This window comes from Abrus precatorius, unplaced genomic scaffold, assembly GCF_003935025.1.
Source record: "Abrus precatorius isolate BTA unplaced genomic scaffold, Abrus_2018 Scaffold8, whole genome shotgun sequence".
Classification (NCBI taxonomy): Eukaryota; Viridiplantae; Streptophyta; class Magnoliopsida; order Fabales; family Fabaceae; genus Abrus; species Abrus precatorius.
Genome location: NW_020874428.1, coordinates 18,017,245 through 18,039,571, shown reverse-complemented (window position 1 = coordinate 18,039,571; position 22,327 = coordinate 18,017,245). Strand labels below are relative to the sequence as shown.

Here is a 22,327-nt window from a genome sequence, read left to right as displayed (position 1 = left end):
TAGGGTTCGCACTTTCTGACCATAGAATGGAATCAAATCTGTTTTTCTTTAAAGGATTAAATCACTATATATTAAAACTAATTTAAGGGCGATATCTCTCTATATTTTTATTTTTATTTTTTAATTACAGATTATTAGAATTTTTTTATATAATAATGACGATAAACTATAAACTAAACCACATGACATTATACAACTTGATTATCACTACAAGCTAAATCCTAGTGGCTTATGACTTACCTTTGATAATACTCATGTGACATTGATTTTTCTTTAATAATTCATTCAGATGAAAAAGAAAGCTCTATTGATAAATTATTTTTAAAAAAAAATAGACAAGACAAAAGCGTTAACACTAAACTCTACTTTTCCATTGTATGTCCATTCCCTAAGTCAAGGGTTATCTTAATAATATGATTTCGGTTGATATTCCTGAAATGTGGGTTCTTGGCACATTTTATAATCCTACCACTATGCACACAATATCAACTACCAAGTTGAGAACATTTTAAATTTACAGTCACCAAAGAATCTGTACCTAATTTCAGAGATTGGCAGGTTTAATTCTTCACATGATCATAATGGAAATGACTGTCTCGGATGGAATGTTACCTACCCCATTAAATTTAATCTTCTTTGGATTTTTATACCAAATCCATAGGTTGACTCCCTTAAAATTGTTGAGTTTATTGGGGCAGTGTACGCCGTAAGCATCAGCAAGAATGCCCATTCACAGTAAATGTGTGCCATAAATGAGCCATTAGAACTACTAACAACTAAATACATTGGTTTTGCTGACTGTGTCTGAAAAGCTAATAAAATTAAATTTGAATGTGAAAGATATAGCTTGTAGTGTTACAATAGATTTATCCTTGAATGAATTTAACACAATTTCAAGCATATCAATAATTATATTTGCAAATAAAACTGAGAAATTTTCTAGTGATTCTTTATCTTGAATTCAAGTGAAAAATTAGAGAGGAAGTTGTATGAGGAATTGGGTGATGGGTAATTGCAGAGATGGCCCAAAAAGAAAAACCAAACATATGATAAAAATTGCATCAGAAATATTTAACTGGGAAAATCTTTAAAATGGTAGTGATATCTCTAACTTTTGAAAAATCAATTAATGCTTATAATTATTTTGGGAAAAGATACCATACGACTGTCAGAGTGAGCTTTTTGTTTTATGTGCTTGCCCACAGGGTTGGGTCCTTGAAATTCCAAGGAGGATGAACTGAAATTGAAGTATTGAACGTGTAGAAGAGTACACCGTATTCGGACTCAAAATTCTACGCCTTCCTTCTCATAAGTCTCTTCAATTGTTTTAATTTGTCACAACATATTCTTCATTTTAAAAGATTAAGACAATTTTATTTCTTAGTAATTTCTATATTAATTAGTATCTCCATGAAAATTTAATAGATTTATAACTACATTTTATCTCTTTAAATAAAGATATTCTATGCTAGTAACAAAATATTAATCATAATAATTTATGTAATTAATAATTTTCTTTGAAATCATGTATTATCTTAAATATCCTAAGATGGAGATATAACTTTTTTAAGGACCTTGCTCATTAATGTTTTGAAAAACATCATTAAACAAAGCGTTTTTATTTTAATCAACGCTGAAGATGTATTAGAAATTATGATGCAAGTACATTGATATTATTTTTTGATAAAAAAAATTATTTTTTATTTAATATCTAAGAACAGTGATTAATATTTATTTTTAATAACGATTACATCAAAATGTATCAAAAATTCTGAGATTAAATGCATTATTGTATTTTTTTTAATAAAAATTCATTTTTAATTAGAACACTAATTAAATTTTTCTTTAAAAAATCATATAATAAATGACATGTTCAAAAAATATATCACTTGCGTTCTTTTTATAATTATATGGCTCCCCATGCTTCTTGATGTGCCAGCATTTATGGACCCATACTTCCTTACGAAAACTTAGCATGAGTGATACTAGTCCCCATTTCGTATAAAGTTTCTGGATGCATGATTTATTAATTGATTTTTTAATGTGTCGTTGGCCTATAATAAAAATTTATAAATTTTTTTATAAAAATTATAAAACATCACAACATATAATATATTGATAATATTAATGTTAGATTTTTTATATAAAACTATTAAAAAAATTATTTATTAATATAACATTAAGTCATGTGATTATGACATTCGACAACATATGAATCATGTGGTTTGATCCAAATATGGATAACACGGCCATCACTAGTTCTCTCTCTGTCGGTCACACTCTTAAGAAAATCTCTGTTAATGGTACAAACACTCAAAACAAAATTTGCCCAAAACTAGTACTCTGTTTGGATAGAGTGATAAAGAGGAATCCCAGCCGCGGAAACTAAAATCCGTTAACACAATATTTTGCTTCCAAAATCAAATCTTGGGTGAATAATTTTTTGAATAAACGAATATGATATTGAAATATGTAGCTAATCTAATTTAAAGTGAGTAAAATTATCTAAAATTACAAACATATAATGGAAGTAGTCTAATCTAATTTGTTAAAGGCATTACTAAACCTTCAAAATGAATTACAATTAAGCATGTCACATGCAATGCTAGGACATGGTGCTCTTTGGTGACCAAATTAAGCTGACATGCCATGTTTGTTTCTCGTGCAATGATTAATTTGTTGAACAACGACATACGCAACTCTTATAGCGACGTTTGCAAATGCATCACTGAGTTGAGTAATGGAAGTAGTTGAAGCTTGAACCAATTGCTGCTGAGTTTATTTGTGGCTTGTGGTGTGCAAGTGAATGACCCATAAGGCCAAGGTACGCCTTGTGTTTGTGTCAATGGAATTCATCCACATCTGCACCAGTACTGTGCTACAATTTTTTGGGGTTGGATCCAGAAAATAATTCAAAATTATATCAATTTAGTCTCGAAAATAAATCTTTTTTTAATTATTTTATATTTTTTATATTAAAAATATAAATATAACTTTCAATTTTAATAACTCTCGTTTAATCTCTAACATTAGAATCCACCTATATAAGGACCAAATAAACTAAAAATAAAAGTAATTTTTATTCATAAATATTGAGATAAAATTAATATATAGTGTTAATTTTAAGAATCCATTTGACCTACTATTATTAAAGCTAAGGACGATTATTTTATTTTATAATATAATGGAGCAAACTAATTAGTAATACAAACTTCAAGGATAAAATTAATGTTTACTTATAAATTTGGCATATATAATTGTATACATAAATCAGAAGATTATATATATATATAAAAAAAAAAATCTAAAGATGGGCCAAGACCCACACTTTGGTTTTTGGGTTAACATATCTTATATAAGTTTGGTTTAGGTAACAGAGATTGAAAAATTATTTTTATTAAATTCTCCATTAGTGCTGCATTCTCGGAACTCGAATAATTGATTATGTCAACTCAAAATATTATTGATTGATTTAATATACTTGCTAGTAGTATTGTTCTATATTTTATGGCAAAAAATAATAATAAATTAAGCGGCAGTTTCTTTAAATTTTTTATATTATTTTTAACTAAAAGTTAATAATTAAAAATATCATAAATTACCCAGATAAAACATTAATTTTTATTAAAAAAACAACATAAAAAATACTTAACAGTTTATATTTAAATTTTATCCAGATTTTTAATTATAAAATTGTCAATTATAGTGTATATAACACGACAATAAAGTCTTATTCACGAGGGTTCTAAAGTGAATGATTTAGGAACATGAAATATTATTAGTCAATATTTTTAACTACTTAAAACAATAATAAATAATTATTTTGTTTTACTCAAAAATTGTTATTTGATCTCTTTTTACATTGAGATTAAATTTTAAATATAAAATAAAATTACTCAAGGGAATTCCTCCCTTGATAATTAACTGCAAGCAGTTTATTTATTTGTTTTAATGCAATTGATATATTATAAATTAACAAACAGATTTATGCGGAGCAATGTGAAGAGAGAGAGAGAGAGAGAGCATCTAGCCCAATTGAAAAAGATATCGAGCCGAATGTCAATAGGTAGGGTCGAAATTATGGAAGAGTTAAATAAGAATTCAACACCAACATTTAATGTTAATATTCATGTGGTAGACAAGACATAACTATTTAATAGGTCAAATAAACCAGAAATATTTATCATAAACAACATGTGAATCTGTTTGATTATTTAATTAATTAAAATTTAATATTATATACAATTTTATATATTATTATACATATTTATCTTTGTATATATATAATTTTTATAAAAAAATAAAAAATTAACTTTTAATAATACCCAATATTTTTCTATCGTTTTTCGCATGAAAAAGTGGGTCTACTTCTAGTGGATGAGGTAGATCTACTATCACTTCACAAGGCTACAAACACAAGTCAAACCATTGACGAAAAACAAGAAAGAAGAGTGGAAAGCCAACCTCATATTTGACCTTTTTTCTCATGTGACGTGGAGAAGGTCCCTTTTTTAAGAATTTTGTCATATTTATTTATTTAATAAATTTTTATTATTTTATAAAAAATATTAAATAAATAAATTTATATTTATATTTATTATCTTAAGAATATAAAATATGTTTAATATTTTTATTTAATAATTAAAAAATTATAAAATTAAAAGATAGGATAACTTAAAATTGTTATTCTTCAGGGATTAAATTCTCTTGCCACTATGATCATTGATATCAGTGAAATGATAAATTTAGAAGGTACATTGGAGTCAGAATATGGACCAGAAGATCCTCCTTGGCTTTGCCAAATATTAACCGCTCGAACAATGCAAAATGGCTAACTTTTATTTTTCTCATTTTTTACTGATACAATTATTAATGGACCCAGATTCCATATAATCGAATAAGCAATTGCAGGGTTTGTACGTAGTCGTAGTTCAATAGTTTAAATTTATTTAATTTATATTTTTTATTAACTTTTAATCTGTCAAGTCTCGATTACCTGCGTATTAATAGGAGACATGGCAGAAAGTGAATAATTAACTGCAAGAAATTAAGGATAATTTTGTAAAAAAAAAATTCTTAATACTGTTAAAAAGGATTAGAGAATAAACACACAAAGAAAAATCGAAAGAGAAATTAAGGAGAATGATATTGTAATGTCAGCAAATAAGTACCCCACAACGGCAGCATTTTAAAGTGAACTTTCGACACAACGTATGATGCAAAAATCATTACAATGAATGAAGGTATGGTTGGTATAGAACTTCAGATTGTAGGGTAGGGTAGTCTCGCACTGCTTCAGTACAGAATTTGATTTTGATGCAGTGCTGTATCCACATTCTGCAGGGAGAAAAAAAGGGCTTTTATTTAAAAGAATGAATTAATGAAATGACAAAGATTAATTCGAAACCATGGGGGTCGTAGAAATGATGATGTTATCATCTTATGCAATTTTAAGAAGTGAAATTATTAAATAAAATATATGAATAATTTTATATCTAGTAACAACAAATAAAGAATACGCATAGAAGATGAAAACAACGGCGACGCAGGCAAGAAGATTGATCGCAAGTTTCAAGGTGGGGTCGTGTCAGACAAGGTTTGGGATAAAAAATATTAGTCAGCTTTCGATCTTGATCCGCCTATCATGCATGGATTGGTGGGGTTTTGCTTAAAATTCACACTGAACAATAAAATAAACCCAAATAAATCAATATCAAGATCTCATATTTCAAGAGTTAATAATCTAATAGGGGACACAACATTTATTGACGAATTATATTGTTGTCAAAACAATCTAATGGGTGATTAGGTATATCAGAATAAGTTTTATTTTATTTTTTTTTACTAATTTATATTAATTCGTTCAGAAAGATATGTCATTGTATAAATTATCTGTTCCCAACTAGTATTGGTCTTTGACCATAAGGAAATTAGTGGATTAGTCCAGCTGCATGCAAATTCATGAAGATACCACCACAGAGCACGATCGAACAACTTTAAGAGGGGGAAAAATTACTAAAGGTAGGTTGTGACTTGTGTAATGATTTTTTATTGGTAAGATTTTTTATATTGTTAATCAAATAAAATATATCATAAATATTTTTATATTAATTATAAAAATAAATGAATAGGGATAAAATGAGCTTGGCACCTAGTAGCAAATTTACCTCCCGTGACTCTCCTAGGCAGCCCAAAATTTCAAATCCGCGTTCTCACCACTCTCACTCTCACTCACCTACCCCTTCATTCTGTAATTCACAAACAAAACCCTCAATCAGAGTCAGAAAACCACTACCCAAGAGATGTGACACGTTACATTCCACCACTCTATGCCTCGTCGACGCGTCCCTGTTTTTGTCCACCGACACAGTTAACGTTCCACAACTCTGGGCCCACCTTTCACCTCATATCCACTCCTTCCGCCCTTTTTTCCCCTTACATCAATTTTAACTCTGAAATCTTATCTCCATTCATCCATCGATTTTACCTACTCGTGCTACGTTCCTTTATACTTATATATATTTTACACAACTGATATTTTATTTTATATGCTTTGTTATCTTCTCTGTAATTCATCAAACAATCTACACTTTTTCTTCCTTAATATATGATTTACTTGCGGACTCAAATTGTTGTCATTTTGCCCTTGCTAGTTACCACGTGTGTTACAGTATTCTGACCTGAATTACAAGCAATCAGGCATTATGCGACAAAAATTCGTTTTACATGTTGTGACTTTTCTTACATACATGCAGTATTAGTCATTTTTCAATTATTGATTACCAAATTTGATACTCCTGTCAAATTATTTTATTCCATACGCATTCAAACAAAAGTCGTCCTAATTTACTGTTTAACCAAGTAAATCACATATTCACATTCCATCGTCTTTATGTATATATAATTTATGAATTTTAATTTTTAAACAAATTTTTTATTAATAATATTAAATAAATATATTTTTAAATATTATTTTTTTCTTACTCTAGTATGTAGCTTTTCGTATTTATGCATATATTTCTTTTAGTTTTATCTTAATTTAAATTTTATATTTTAAAATTATCATAATAATGTATGTACTAATTATAAAAATTGTATTTTTAAAATGTATTCTTATATACTACCATAAAATACTTTTAATAATTCAAATATTTTTTTAAAAAATTAAATTATAAAAATAATTATCTAACATATTTTTCAAATTTTATTTAATTTAATAATATCTGTATAGTACACACACAAAAATTATTAGTTATATAAATTAGACTCATAACTTTAAAGAGTGAGACGCTTACTTAACTGTCGCTCACAAAAGAGAGAGATTTTTTTTTTCCTCTTAAATTTGTATTACCTCTTCAAGTCAAATTTATATGTGCACTTCGCCCATAAGGTTTTTCCTTTTCTACTCGTCTACTGTTTGTTACTTTGTTTTACATATAAGTTCTTGTTAAATCTCAGTTGAATATTCATAAATTAATTTTCTTTTTCACAAATGATCAAAAGGGGAAGGGCCTTTTCCTCTAAACGTAAGAAAATCATTATCAAGCTAACAGACTGAAAATATGGAAGTTATGAGTATTTTATCGAAATGGAATAAACGTCAAAATGTCATTTTTCTTAGCACACAAACAAGCCAAATTCTCAATTGTCATTCTATAATTTAAAATGATTTCAAACATACATTTTAGTTCTCTCCTCTCAAAACTATAAGTTATAGGTTTAAGATAAAATGGACAATTATTTAGAATGTAAAAACAAATTGTACTATTATGTTATAATAAATTTTGATAACATGTTTATAAATTTTAAAATTTTTTTTGTTTTGTTTAATAAAATATAAACTTTTTCATTAGTAATAAAGATATTTCATTTTATACTTATTTTTTATATGTAATTTTACTATTGTTTAATAGTGGTAATATTTTCTTATCTCTTTACATTGACATTTTAAAATTTTATCTAAATATTAGAATATTTATATAATACAATGATAACTTACAAGATAAAATAAAATCAAGTGTTTAATAATTTTTAGTAGACAAGAAAGACAACTTATTAAAATATAAACTTATAAGATATACAGTAATATTATATTATAAAATTTAAAATAAAAGTTGGTACATCATACAAATTAGTAACTAGTCAAGATGATTAGTTAGCTATCTATTTCCGTTTTCGTTTAATTTGGACGTCTAATGAACTTGTGTTGTATATCCCATTATGAAAAGATGATAGGTATGGATGGAGACTGTATGACCCACTGGGTGAGCATATATGAATGAGCTTCACCCAAAACAATCAAAACGAAAGAAAATTATTTAAAGGGATCAATCATTTCGCACTAAAAATTTGTTAATGCAAATTAGATTGACGTTGAAATATTTATGTAATTGTAGCCACAAGATCTTGTTTATTGCGCTGAGTTGAATCAACACGCACATCCGTCATTCCATTTCATTATCTCTATAGAAGGATAAAAATGAGACAACTCAACGCATAGAACACAAACAATGGGAAGAAGAAAGTTACCTTTGCAAATTTTGAAGAAGTGTCGCTTTCATCCTAAATGCCTCTGATTGTTAGCATAAGGCTCAGCAAATTACCATGCTGGTTGTCAGTACATGCATCGTGCATATAAGGGATGGGAATGATTAGGAATGGTGTTCTAACTTTTGATGGCTCATCCATTTGGTTTTAGAAACCTATACTACTACTAATAATAATATATTTTAAATTAATATATATCAAAATACTGTCCTTTAGAAAAAATTATAGAAATATAGACTTAATTATATATATATATATATAGAAATAGAAATTCATATATGGAACAATTAAAAATTATAAAACTATCAAAAATAGTAATGATTTTTTTAAAAGAATATTAAATATAGTTAAAAAAATAAAACTCGTCAATAACAATCTTTAAAAATATGATAAAAATTTTAAATTACTAAAAAATTTCAATGATAAAAACTACCTTCCATTTTTTTATATATTTTTTTAAAATTTATATTTTAGTAATTTAAATTTTTTTCATATAAAAAATCACAATAATAATAATAATAATAATAATAATAATAATAATAATAATAATAATATGTTGCACTATCGGATCCAAATAATGTTTTGGAATCGAAATTAAAGATAAAATTGATAAGACTTTTACGCTCTTACATTCAGCTAGTTAACTTTGTTGTTAAATATGATTAATCTATTGTTGTATAAGATAATATTTTAAGTGAAAGCACAACTACTGATTTTTATGATCCGAGAAATTTCGAGGATAATTCAAACAGTACAAATAACCAAAATGAACTGAAAAAAAAAAAAAACAAAGATAGATTCGAATGAATTGTCAAGTTTAAATTTAAAAATCAGTCCAATCTAATTAAACTAAAATTGTATATAATTTCAATTTTTAATAATAAATTTTCTAAATATGAGTAAATTTACTCACATATTTAGAAACTTTGTTATTATAATTATGTCAAACTTAATCTTGTTGGGAACTTGGAAATACATAGGGAATGTGTTTATATTTTCACAAATTCATCTAAATATAATGTTTCGATTTAGTTGAGGCTTTTATCACTGAATAAATTTTTTCATATTTTGATGATTTTATATATTAAAAAATTATATTTTTAAACCCAAAAGACAAACTACTTAAATTAAATTATATTTATATTCAAAACTAAATCAAACGAAGAATATCAACAAAAGCCTTGTCAGCTAGATTAGATCTAATGAACTACATACCCGTTTTAAAATTGATTCAATCTAATGCACTAGTCAAATTTCAAAACATTTGACTAATGTAAATCACTTCATGGATACATGAACATAATTATAACGAGAAGAAACGGAAAAACTTTAATTTTTTCCAATCCCCATAGCTTAATGAGATTTCACCTAAAAAATAGGACACCAAATGGAATCGTGTAATGTTCGTAACGCAGAACAACGTGGGTTTGTGCCAAAGCGCCACAAATGTAGGCACATATGAATTAATGAGCGAAGCCGACGTGACCCATGCAATCGTGAATGTGAATTTGGACCTGAATGAGCACCCATTGTTTTAGTTATTAAATTATAGTAACTACAGCATAGTAAGGTGGGTCATTATCCGTCGTTTCAGGCTCAACTCAAGTCAAATTAATGGCATGTTCCATTACCATTAACGAAGCAACGAAGAAAGAATCCTATGGCTTTGCACTGTCTCAAGCTCCCTTTGGTTTGTGCTAGATATTACCACTTTGCATCTCTTTCTTAAAAAGAGAAACAGAGAAATCCCCACTTTCCTTTTCTTCATGCCTTGTTAGCTCGACAAGCTGGCTTTTATTTTTTGTACCTTATTTTAAAAGTAAAATCAGACCCAAATAAGAAAAGGGTCATGTGGCATTTTGAATCTTTGATCACTGTACGTTCCATTCCATTGGACACATTAGTTGGCAACTTTTTTTCTTGCGTGAGATCAATTGGGTGGCTTCTTGTATACCTTTTTAGACTAATGATATGTTCTGTCCATGAATCATCATTCATTCTCAGTCTGCAAAAACTTAATATACATGAGTAAATAAAAATAAAGCGCGTTCCACTGGAACTGCCAGCGGAGTTATAAAGCGCGTTCATTTATGAATTCTAATAGCGGCAGTTTATTTACTCATACGACACTTATCAATTATTACTACCATTTCCTTATGAGTACAAATTATTGCTACTATTTATGGTGCTTACTTACATGTACTTTAATTTTAACATCATTAGTGTGCAATTTCATTTAAGAAATTTAATTTAACTATACTGTTAATTCGTTAAAAAAAGTTTATTATCATTTACTAGTATAATCTATTAAAAGAAAATAAGTTTTGATTTAGATTTTTTTATTTTATTTTTAAGTTCATAATTACTATCCTTACCATACTAATTAAAATGATTAAGTAATGTTCACTCAATCCCAAAAGAATGAAAACCTTTTATTTTATTTTCTTTAATTCTATCTTGTTTAATAGAATGAAGGTGTATTATTTTCTTTTCGTAATAAATCAAAGATAAATTGAAAGTCATATTATATTATATTATATATATATATATATATATATATATATATATATATATATATATTTTCATGTTATACGATACATGCCAAATGTTACTTTAAAGTTTTTCAACTCTTAAAAATTTAAATGTTCTTCCTAATACTTAATAAAAAATTAAATAAAAACGTTAATTAAGATTCGTATAATGAACTTTAAATATAACACCAGTAAAATATATGTTTAACAGTCCCAATTACATTAATTAAAGAACCAAATATAAAATTTATATATTAAAAATATTATTGATAAACTTGATTCTGTTTTTAAATGAACTTTTAATAAAAAAAATATTATTAATTTTTTAACTAATGTCCTAAAAGTATTTATTAGCAAAATTATAAGTTTTGCTTTTATTTATTATTTGAATATCGAAGCACATGAATAGTTTTAGTTTAAGGGATAAAAAAGAGATGTTAGATGAGGAAAAGAAAAACTCAAAAAACATAAAAGAAATTTGTCAAAACATCTCTCTATATATAATGTTAATTGTCTATTGATTTATTAAATAACACTTTTAAAACACTTGTGTTTTTTTCTTTTCTTGTGTGTGTGTGTGTGTAAAATTTATGTTAAATAGGTATATTTTGTTTTTCTTTTATGTTTCACATTTAACATCTAATCATTTGTTAAGTAAAATTGCCTCTTATAAACAACATATGTTTTTGTTTTCTTCAATCTATAAACAATTTTTAAACTGTAATATTGCGTACATGTTTTCTTCTTATTTATAAGTTTATAACAAAGATGAATAAATAATACCGATTTTCTATACACTTTTATTATTTATTAAATTTTATTATAATTATTAAAATTTATAAAACTATACATGAAATTCATTACAAAAAAGAATAAGATTCGCATTATTTAATAAACTATTAATATATCTTGTTTAATGTAATAAAAATGTGTTAAAAAGAAACACATTAACTGATATATATAATATTTTCTCTAAAAAATTTCACTTTTTAAAAAGTATTCTTTCATTCCCACATATTTTTAAATAAGGTTTAACTTTTTTCAATTTAAACTATAAGTATGTTTTTAAGAGACAATGTTATTTTTTTTTAAAAAAAAAGTCATGAACGACAAAATTTTTAAATAGTTTAGCTTTGATATATTATTGATATAAAATAAATTACATAATTAATTAAAATATATAATAATATAATTTTTAAATTAATTACTATATAAATTGATTATTTATATTAACATAGTAATATATGATTAAAAATTTACATTATTGATATCAATTAATTTTCTTTAAAAATTATTATTAGCTTCAATTTGTCCTAATTTGTTTTCCTCCCAAGTCCTAAATTATCGAAGTAGCAGTATTATATTGTCCCGTAAACAGTGTCTGTGTCACGATCGGACAGTACAAATTCTGCTTCCTCATACACAGTCTCAGTGTTTCTCTCTCTCTAATTTCCAAAGCACGGTAATCATTCGACGAAGCGAGTGAGTGAGAGAGAAGAATCTCTGATCCACACAGAGAAACCAGAAATCCAAAGCCAAGGACAGACAACTTGCGTTCTTCTTGTGATTTGTGTTCCAAGCAACCAACCACAACCACAATCCCATAAATCAATTCCACACACCTTTTTTCCTTCATTACACTTCTTTCTTCATCACACCCTCCCTAAAACAAACAAAACTATCAGGTACCAGTACCATTTTCCCCCCTCGTTTGATCAAATGAGTTTGTTTCCCTTTGCTCTTCCTGTGTTTCTACTGCTATTTGAACACGGTCTTCTACTACTATTTTCAAAGAGAATGAGCTTGTGCTATAGTTAGTAGCTAGTGACTCACTAGTAGTAACTAGTAGTTTCACTGCTCTGTTACTGTTAGTTACCCACCAACCCATTTACTTTACACCTCCAATTGCTTCTCAAGTTCTGTTTTTTCTTTTATGAATGGTGGTACATACCCATTTTCAATACTGGGTCCGTGATGGATCTGATGCGGTGAATTAATTACTGCTCTGCCTTGTCGTTATTCCCCTGTTTTTGATTCCCCAAAGACAGAAAGTTTGCATTTTTCTTTTTCATTTTTTATTTATTATATAATAATATTAAAACGGTTTCCTAACTCAAGTGTTCTAATGCACGCCATCAAGTTTGACAATTGACACGGTATCTCCTTTTTTTTTTTTTTTGTGGGATTGTAGGTGTGAATTTGCTTAACTGGAGCCAGATTCTGTTGATGATTTTCTGCCCAAAAATCCTAATGGTGCTGGAATAAATAACACTCCCTGTATTGGTTTCTGGGTCGGTTCATATATTATTTAAGTGTTAACATTTATTTATAGTTGAACTTGTTTGAGCAACTTCAACTGTTGTGGTTGGTCAGAGAATGTCTAGGCCTCTGCAAAGAGGTGTGTCTGGGGTTAGGGTCCCTGACAGTAGCTATGACTTGTGGGACTCCCAATCTAAAGATAAAACAGAAAAGGAAGATTTGGATAAGAGGGGTTCTTCAGATCATAGCCCTTTTGCTTTGAGGTTTCCTTTGAGGTTGCTTTTTGCAAATAATTCTGATTCTAAATTTGGCAATGGCATAACTGAGAATGGTTTTGCTTCTGATCCCTTCATTGCTGGCACCCCGCGGAGCCGGCTTAAGTTGATGTTGCTTTCTTTGAAGTTTAGTTTAGTGTTTATAGTTGTTCTTGCTCTTACTGGATCCTTTTGGTGGACCTTGTCAATTTCATCCTCATCAAGAGGTCACATTTACCATGGTTATAGAAGACTCCAAGAGAAGCTTGTGTCAGATTTGTTGGATATTGGTGAGATTTCTCGCGGTCCCTTGAGGGCTAAAGAGTTGGAATTCTGTTCTCCGGAGTTGGAAAACTTTGTTCCTTGCTTTAATGTTTCTGAGAATGTAGCTTTGGGATATTCTGATGGCAATGAATTTGACCGACAATGCGGCCATGAACCAAGGCAAAATTGTATAGTTCTCCCACCTGTGAATTACAAAATTCCTCTCAGGTGGCCTACTGGAAAAGATGTTATTTGGGTTGCTAATGTGAAAATCACTGCACAGGAGGTTCTTTCTTCTGGTAGCTTAACCAAGAGGTATGTGACATACTTTCTGCAACACTTTCAGTTTTATCTTTTTCTTCCTAATGTTTTTATTTGTTATTAATTACAGGATGATGATGCTGGATGAAGAGCAAATTTCATTTCGTTCAGCCTCTCTTATGTTTGATGGTGTTGAAGACTACTCACATCAAATTGCAGAAATGATTGGGCTTAGAAATGAGTCTTACTTCATACAAGCTGGGGTAAATATACATTTGTGATCTCTCTTGAAATTGGCACATGGAGTGTTTTTTGCTTGATTTTTTTTTTGGTGGCCCTTGTCCATTATACTTACATTCACTGATTTGGTACATGATCACTGTAGAATTCGGCATACTTAATGGCATCTATTTTATTATAAAGGAGTTGGTATCTCCTTTGACTTTAAGTTGACTCTAATACCAATATTATAATATTTAAATATAAACTATCTTGATGAAATGATCGAATGAGTATTCAACTATTCAGTGTGTATAAAACAGTATCCTTCTATATGTCATAACTGTTCTAAGCTTGTACCTTCTAGAATTGTTTGTTTTGGTCGCATTGGATCTGAACTGAGTTCTTAAAATCTGACTTTGACATTCCTTGTCTGAAATCTTATTTGATTGAGAATGTTGGCATACTAAAATTTGCAGGTTCGAACCATACTAGACATAGGTTGTGGCTATGGTAGCTTTGGAGCACACCTCTTCCACAGTCAGCTTTTAACTATGTGCATTGCAAACTACGAGCCTTCTGGCAGTCAAGTTCAGCTCTCTCTCGAGAGGGGTCTTCCAGCTATGATTGCTTCTTTCACTTCAAAACAGTTGCCATATCCATCTCTATCCTTTGATATGTTACATTGCGCAAGATGTGGCATCGAATGGGACCAGAAAGGTATTTTTTAACTTTCCGTTGGGTCAACACGGTTCTATGATTCTGTCATATTTTGTACTTATTCGACAAAAACATTTATTTCCTGGATTATTTAGATGATTCGTCGTACATTATACACCATTGGAAGAATAAATTAGTTGCATCAAGTATGAAAAGAATCCATTCCTTGGTTCTTTGATGTATGCTTTATAGGAAAAGAATCCATTATACACCATTGGTATTCTGTCAACGTTAAAACATGAGGGCTAAACATCTCTTTGGGAAAAATATTCATATTTATCTCTTTGTTGCGGGGATTTTCCCATAGTTACATGAGTTAATATTTTGCTTTCGGCAGCCTTCCAACTTTAAATGACTAATTAATCCCTTAACTGCCTAAGTCTAGGTTGTAATTATTATCTCTTTTTCTTATGGTATAGAGGGAGCCATGTTCATAGAGAAAATTGCTCATTGTTCTAGTTGTTAATGTTCAAATATTAAAAGAAAAATAAGTAGACACCCTTTATTGTTAATTGCCATACTTGCTGAAATATCCAACAAACGGGGGTCTATTTTTGAAATTCTGCACGAAGGCATTGAAGCTAATCCTTCAAATGCCTTTATTCTTTTTGTTAATTCCCCTTCTTTTTCATGTCGGAACTAAAAGCTGAAAATTTTGATCTGGTTGTAGAACCATAATTTTAATTTATTTGTATTTTTTTATTAATGTTTATATTTATGTAGAGCTATAACCTGAAATATTTTAGCATATTGTGTTCTTATTAATGTTTATATTACATCATATAGATGGTATTCTCTTGATTGAAGCTGATAGACTTCTAAAACCGGGCGGATACTTTGTCTGGACATCACCGCTTACAAATGCTCGTAACAAAGAGAATCAGAAAAGGTGGAAGTTTGTACAGGATTTCACAGAAAATCTTTGCTGGGAAATGTTGTCACAGCAAGATGAAACTGTTGTATGGAAGAAAACTAGTAAAAAAAGTTGCTATACTACAAGGTAACTCTGCCATATATTTACTTGTGAGAAATTGTTTCACTTTTGTATAACCTGGGAAACAGATTTGTAGTTCATAGATTCTATACCATGTTTATGTATCTGTTCACCACTCTAAAATTAATGTGGCCTCATTCTTAACATTGCTATTTTTACTGCAGAAAGCCAGGTTCTCCTTCTTTATGTGGTAGAGGTCTTGATTTGGAGTCTCCACATTATCGAGAACTGCAAAACTGCATAGGAGGAATACAGAGCAGCCGTTGGGTTCCGATTGAAAAAAGGGAAAGATGGCCTTCTCGGGCTAACTTGAACAAGAATGAGTTAGCAATCTATGGTAATTGTTATGTTCTTGAAAACTGACTGATAAAGCTCTTCATGGAAGTGATTGCATTGTAATTGTACTGTCTTATTGAATCAAATATCCTATTTAGTTGGTTTACTTAGTCTCTCCATATTTAAATGTGCTAGGCTTACAGTCTGATGAATTTGCTGAGGACTCTGACAGCTGGAAAACAGTGGTTCAAAATTATTGGTCGCTTCTGTCACCTTTAATATTTTCTGATCATCCAAAAAGGCCTGGTGATGAGGACCCTTCACCACCTTACAACATGTTCAGAAATGTGCTAGACATGAATGCCCATTTTGGTGGCTTTAATTCTGCGTTGTTACAAGCTAGAAAGTCTGTTTGGGTCATGAATGTTGTCCCAATAAGTGGACCTAACTACCTTCCCTTGATCCAGGACCGAGGTTTTGTTGGCATTTTGCATGATTGGTATTTTTCTCTCCTTTCTCTTGTTCTTAGTTCAACGTGTCATACTTATCTGCTTCCATCAATTTGTTTGCTTAGCTTGATAAGAATTCTCTGGAACAAGCTAGATTCTTCTTTTTTTCTTCCACATTTTAACATTAACACTTTGTGAACACACTCGGTTTTCGAGTTCTGGTAGATGTAGAAAGAATCAAACATCTGAAATAAATAAATAAATAAATAAAAACTTCATTGTAATAAAATTGTAAACTGATAAAGGCAGAAGCTTATACGTATGCTGAAGTTTTACAACATAATTACAGATTCCCCAATTATCAGTTACCATATGAAGGGTTGCAGTTGTTTTGTTAAGTAACTCTAGAACTATTGAAATTTGAAAACATGAAATTATTTGCCGTAAGAAAGAGCACTGTTTATCATAGCTGACAAATAATTAAAACACTATGATTTAACCTTTACTTTTCCAATTTCCTCTGGCTTAAGAATAATAATTTGTAAAGAATAGTTGCTAGGTCCTACACATTTTATAGTTTTCTTACAATTATGATTTTTGGTGGCTTCTAGGTGCGAGGCCTTTCCTACATACCCTAGAACCTATGACTTGGTGCATGCAGCAGGACTTTTATCCCTTGAAACTGAGCAACACAGATGCACCACGCTTGATCTGTTCATTGAAATTGACAGGATACTTCGGCCAGAGGTATGTGAACTTAATATTGTGGGCTTTATTCGTGGTCCTTTCCCTTTATTTATATTTCACCTTGTTTCCTTAGATAAGTGACTTTTTGTGATTGAGGGTGTGTTGTTATGATGGCATAACGATATACTAGCATGAAGCAACAAAACAGGTTGAGCATAACTGGATTTGAGTCTATCAACGAGATAGGATAGTAAAGTTGCAGCCTTTTCACTCTCAGCAGTAGACAATGTCCCTGAATATGCATATATTTGTGCATTGCATAAAAAGTTATCTATGTCCATTTTTTACTCGTTCAATGACAATTTTGTGACCTGTTTAATGCTGGCAAATTGGGTCAAACTTTTTCCCATTAACCTTCTACATCTTTGTGAAAGTGGACATTTAATTTCTATTGAACCTAAATAGCTAAAGGTTTGCTCAATAATGTGTTATGTGGGTTGATCTGTAAAATGTGTATGAATTGGGGAGCCCTTCTATTGTGTGAAAGTTTGATTTGTATTGCCTTGCTAGCTAATTTTATATACTTTGATAAAAGGAAAAGGTTAAAAATCCTGAGTGTTTAATGCCCTTTTGAGTTACATGCAAGGACTTATGATATGCTGACATGGTGACATTGGTCATGTGTGCAGGGTTGGGTTATAATTCGCGATGCCGTACCTTTAATAGAATCAGCTAGAGCTCTAACAACACAGCTGAAATGGGATGCACGAGTTATAGAAATCGAAAGTGACAGCGATCAGAGACTTCTGATCTGCCAGAAACCTTTCTTTAAGAGACAAGCAAGCTAATTAATTGAAAGCCTGAAGAAATTAGACTATAATATACATATATTCAATTCCATATGTTCATTTATTAGCATAAAGCTCCACCATACAAAGTGGAGACTGAAAATTTTGGACAAAAAGGAAGCCAATGAAAAACAATATAGAGGAAACAGTGTATCCTTGTTGTGAATGATACCACCACTTCATCTATGTAGCCGTAAGGTGTACATAGGGCCATGTAATTACCAAACAAGCCACAGAGCAGATGAGAAAGTATACTGGTAGGTTTACTTTTCCATGTGACGTCTCATTAGAGTTTATTCAAAAACAATATTAGAATTGGGAAGATGGTGATAGAATAATTCACTATTATGGTGTATAAAATGCCCAGTGGTTGATTCCCCCTTATATTATAGAATAAATTTTTCTCCTGTCATTTTATAGGTTCTTGGATGTCTCTTGTATAAGCTTGGCAAAACTGTACTTCAAAGTTTGTCGGTGTTTATAATATGAAATCAAAATCATATTCTTCATCCGTTCATTGCTGAATGTACAAGACTTCTGGATGGATGCAGTCATTGATAATTTGGAATAAATAGTAGCTAGTGGCATTTGCTGCGACTGTTTTTCTGTTTGTCTTTGGAATTTAGTCAAAGATAAATAAGGGTCTTGAAACAATTTTTCTTCCATAATTTTCGAAGTAATATATCATCTTCTATCTATAAACAAAATATATCTTCCGTCTTCCTTAAACAAAGTTCAGAATTACATGGGATGAATTATGTTATAATTTCGGTCTTTATTTGACGTAATTTTAAATTATAATATGGTAAAGTAGTTTCATGACAAATAGAGATATTGTGCTAAATATGTAGAATAAAAATTTGTAGAATAAAAGCTAATCCATTTTTATAAAATAATTGTCTGTAACCTTGTTCTCTCTTGTTTGGTAATATTGGCAAAAATTAGTTTACAGTTTAAATAGTATTTTTGTCTTTATAATTTATTCACATTTATAAGTTAATTCTTGTACATAAAAAATTTGTAAATTAATCTTTATATATATATATATATATATATATATATATATATATTTTATTTTTTATTTTTTTTGTTATTTACTTCCTACTATTATGTTTAAACTAAACCAAGTTAAATAAATTTAATTTAAATAATATTTTCGTTTCTATATACTTGACTTATATTTATAAGTTGATCTTTGCATATAAAATTTTTTTACATCAGTCTTTACATATAAATTTATTTTCAATTTACTCATAGTCCAAAAAATATATTAACTTTCCATTATTAAGGATGTCTTTGATGCCATCAATGAAATCGAGCTAGAAATCATGAATTGTCTTGCAAAGGGACAGCTCTATTTGCTGAGCAACTTCCATTTTCATAATTTGAAGTACTCTCTCTTAAATCTCATGGCATAATTTCTTGTAATTTGTCATTTTAAACTACAATCTTTGTAATTCATAGAGTACACGTACACTGCACAATGAAACGACAAGCATGACGCAAATTATCATAATTTAATTATAATTTATCAAAATCTTAGTTCTCGTATGAATTTGTATTTGTTAATTTTTTGTGTTGAACATAATTGAAAGAATGAGATCTACTTAAGAAAAGAAGAATATGTCAATGCTATAGAGGGTGCTTTTGAATAAGATAACATAAGATGATATAAATATCTAAGTAAGCAACAACTATGAATTTCATGGTATAATTAGCAAGAGAGAAAGAGATTTTATCCAGTAGAGAAAAGTTAAGAAAGTAAGGTAAAACCTAACATTACTTTGGCCATAGATGTAAATCAACATTTTCTATCAATGTTTCATAATAATTTTTAAAAAATTTAAATAGTATTTTTATTTTTATACTTAACCTTTGTATTTGTAAGTCAATACGTATAAAAAATTTGTAAATTAATATTTATATGTACATTTATTCTTAATTAGCCTCTTATTTATAAGATTATTTAATTTAAACATAACGACAAAGACTAAATAAAAAATAAATATATGTATAAAAATTTATTTATAATTTTTATATATTCAGGAACTAACTTATAAATAAATATAAAAATAATAAATACTATTTAAACCTTAGTTTATAACTTTAGATGAATTTTATGACAAAGAAAAAATATATTTTTTAATAAGTAAGATTTTAGAGATTATAATTTAAAGATAATAAAAAAAATTAGTTAATTATTGATTTTTATTTTATCCTTAACAATAAACTATTTTAAATATAAAATTAATTACAATAAATATTTTTTATATTTATTTTTTATAATTTTACTATAAAATAATTAATTAATAAAATTTAAACAAAATAAATTATCTTAAAATTATTTTTCATTTGATACATCTAAACATAAAATTAATTTTATATCAAAATATTTTATTAAAAAAAATAATTCAAACACACACTAAATGATGTTGGAATACATATATATTTCTTCACCAAAAAATCGTTTTTTTAAAACACTTAACAAATGCAACAATATCAACCATTATTATTCCCATAAAACTTTAACTCTTAATATATTGAAATATTTAATGATTTATTAAAAAAATTATACAAACTATTAGCACTGATAAAATGGGCTATTGGGTCATTCTGGTCGATCCATTATGAGCAACAAACTTTAATAGACTGGATAAAAAAAAAGTCCAAAAAGGCTGATAAAAATATGCCGTAACTCCAGAGGTTTCATATTTTTTTCACAGGTTTAGCTTACATAACTAGAGACTTAAAATTTTAAATTTAATTCAAATTTAAAATTTAAAGTTTTTTCTACATTTTATCAAGAAGATTTGAGTTTATCCATTTTATTAGCTTCACAAACTATAATTATAGAATAAATTTAAATAATTGAAAAAAAATAGAAGTTTAGAAAATGAAAAGCATAGCGCATCCCCCTTTCCCCATTATTTTACCATAGTATGAGAAAGTTATAAAATAATTAAGTAAATATCTAATGCTGTTAATTTTATTATTATTTTTTAGTATTTTTATTTCTATTTTAATTATTAACTTAAAAAAGAATACATTTATATTTATAATAAAAAATACATGTATAAATTCATCCTAATAAATTTGACGTAAAATACATTAACTTGTGATAGTATAAATATCTTACATTAATCTCTAAAAATCACAATTACAAGCCCTATTGGTTCTTTTCAACACCACACATTAATTCTTAAAAAAGTAACATAAGTTACATTTGTGATTTTTAATAACTAAAATACATATTTATAATTTTAAGATTTGATATATCTATGATTTTTTTTTGTTACTAAAATGATTTTTTTTTTTTTTATGGACAGTTGCGTACTCTCTATTATAATAAGAGTCTTACTTTAAAAGAAACTAATAAACATAGTTTTATTAAAAATGTGATAAGATATATTAAAAATCATAAAAGTAATGTATTTTTATTTTTTTTTAACACTTTTTTTAATTAGTTAACTAGCACCCTTATATTTTTTTAACACTTTTTTTAATTACTTAACTAGCACCCTTATATATATTTTTTATAATAAATAAGTTCATCTTAATGAGAAGAATTACCCACTACATATGAATTATGATCTTATTAAACAGAAAAGTAAGATGTTGAACACAATGTTAAATATGTTTTAGCTCTGCACCATTATGTAACCGACCTTAGCTCAGTTGGTAGAGCGGAGGACTGTAGTTGGATAAAATTCGAACAGATATCCTTAGGTCGCTGGTTCGAATCCGGCAGGTCGGAAAGCTTTTTCTAACCTTACTTTTTGCTAAAACCTACTTTTATTTTACACTTTGTCAATCTTCCCTTAAAATTTGAAGTAAATAAAAATAAAATAAAATATTTGAACTATTCTGTCGAATGAAACCTTACTGTTTATGTAAGTTTAGACTTCCATATAAGTCTTGGCTTCAGCAACCTTAAGTTGGGTTTAATCGGCGAAATGTTCATGAACATTTTATTATGTTAAATGTAACTGTATTTAGTATATGTAAGGTATTGGTACAC

At 28.3% G+C, this 22,327-nt stretch overlaps 1 protein-coding gene and 1 non-coding gene across 5 annotated transcripts; both read left to right on the top strand.

The window, feature by feature from the left end:
- The first annotated feature begins 12,471 nt into the window (after nucleotides 1–12,471).
- On the top strand, nucleotides 12,472–18,918 carry LOC113845931 (probable pectin methyltransferase QUA2). Of its 4 annotated transcripts, none has more exons than XM_027473654.1 (9): nucleotides 12,472–12,763; nucleotides 13,270–14,170; nucleotides 14,247–14,379; nucleotides 14,815–15,055; nucleotides 15,842–16,055; nucleotides 16,214–16,386; nucleotides 16,521–16,824; nucleotides 17,386–17,521; nucleotides 18,151–18,917. In XM_027473654.1, the coding sequence occupies exons 2-9, from the start codon at nucleotides 13,455–13,457 to the stop codon at nucleotides 18,307–18,309; spliced, it is 2,076 nt and encodes a 691-aa protein (XP_027329455.1). In that variant the 5' UTR covers nucleotides 12,472–12,763; nucleotides 13,270–13,454; the 3' UTR covers nucleotides 18,310–18,917. The 4 variants fall into 4 exon arrangements, with proteins under 4 accessions (XP_027329455.1, XP_027329457.1, XP_027329456.1 ...); XM_027473656.1 differs by having other exon boundaries at nucleotides 12,472–12,801; nucleotides 18,151–18,824; XM_027473657.1 differs by lacking the exon at nucleotides 12,472–12,763 and adding an exon at nucleotides 12,816–13,129 and having other exon boundaries at nucleotides 18,151–18,824.
- Nucleotides 18,919–21,969: 3,051 nt separating this feature from the next.
- On the top strand, nucleotides 21,970–22,063 carry TRNAY-GUA. Its single transcript has 2 exons — nucleotides 21,970–22,006; nucleotides 22,028–22,063. It is a non-coding gene; the product is annotated as a tRNA-Tyr (tRNA).
- Nucleotides 22,064–22,327: the final 264 nt, after the last annotated feature.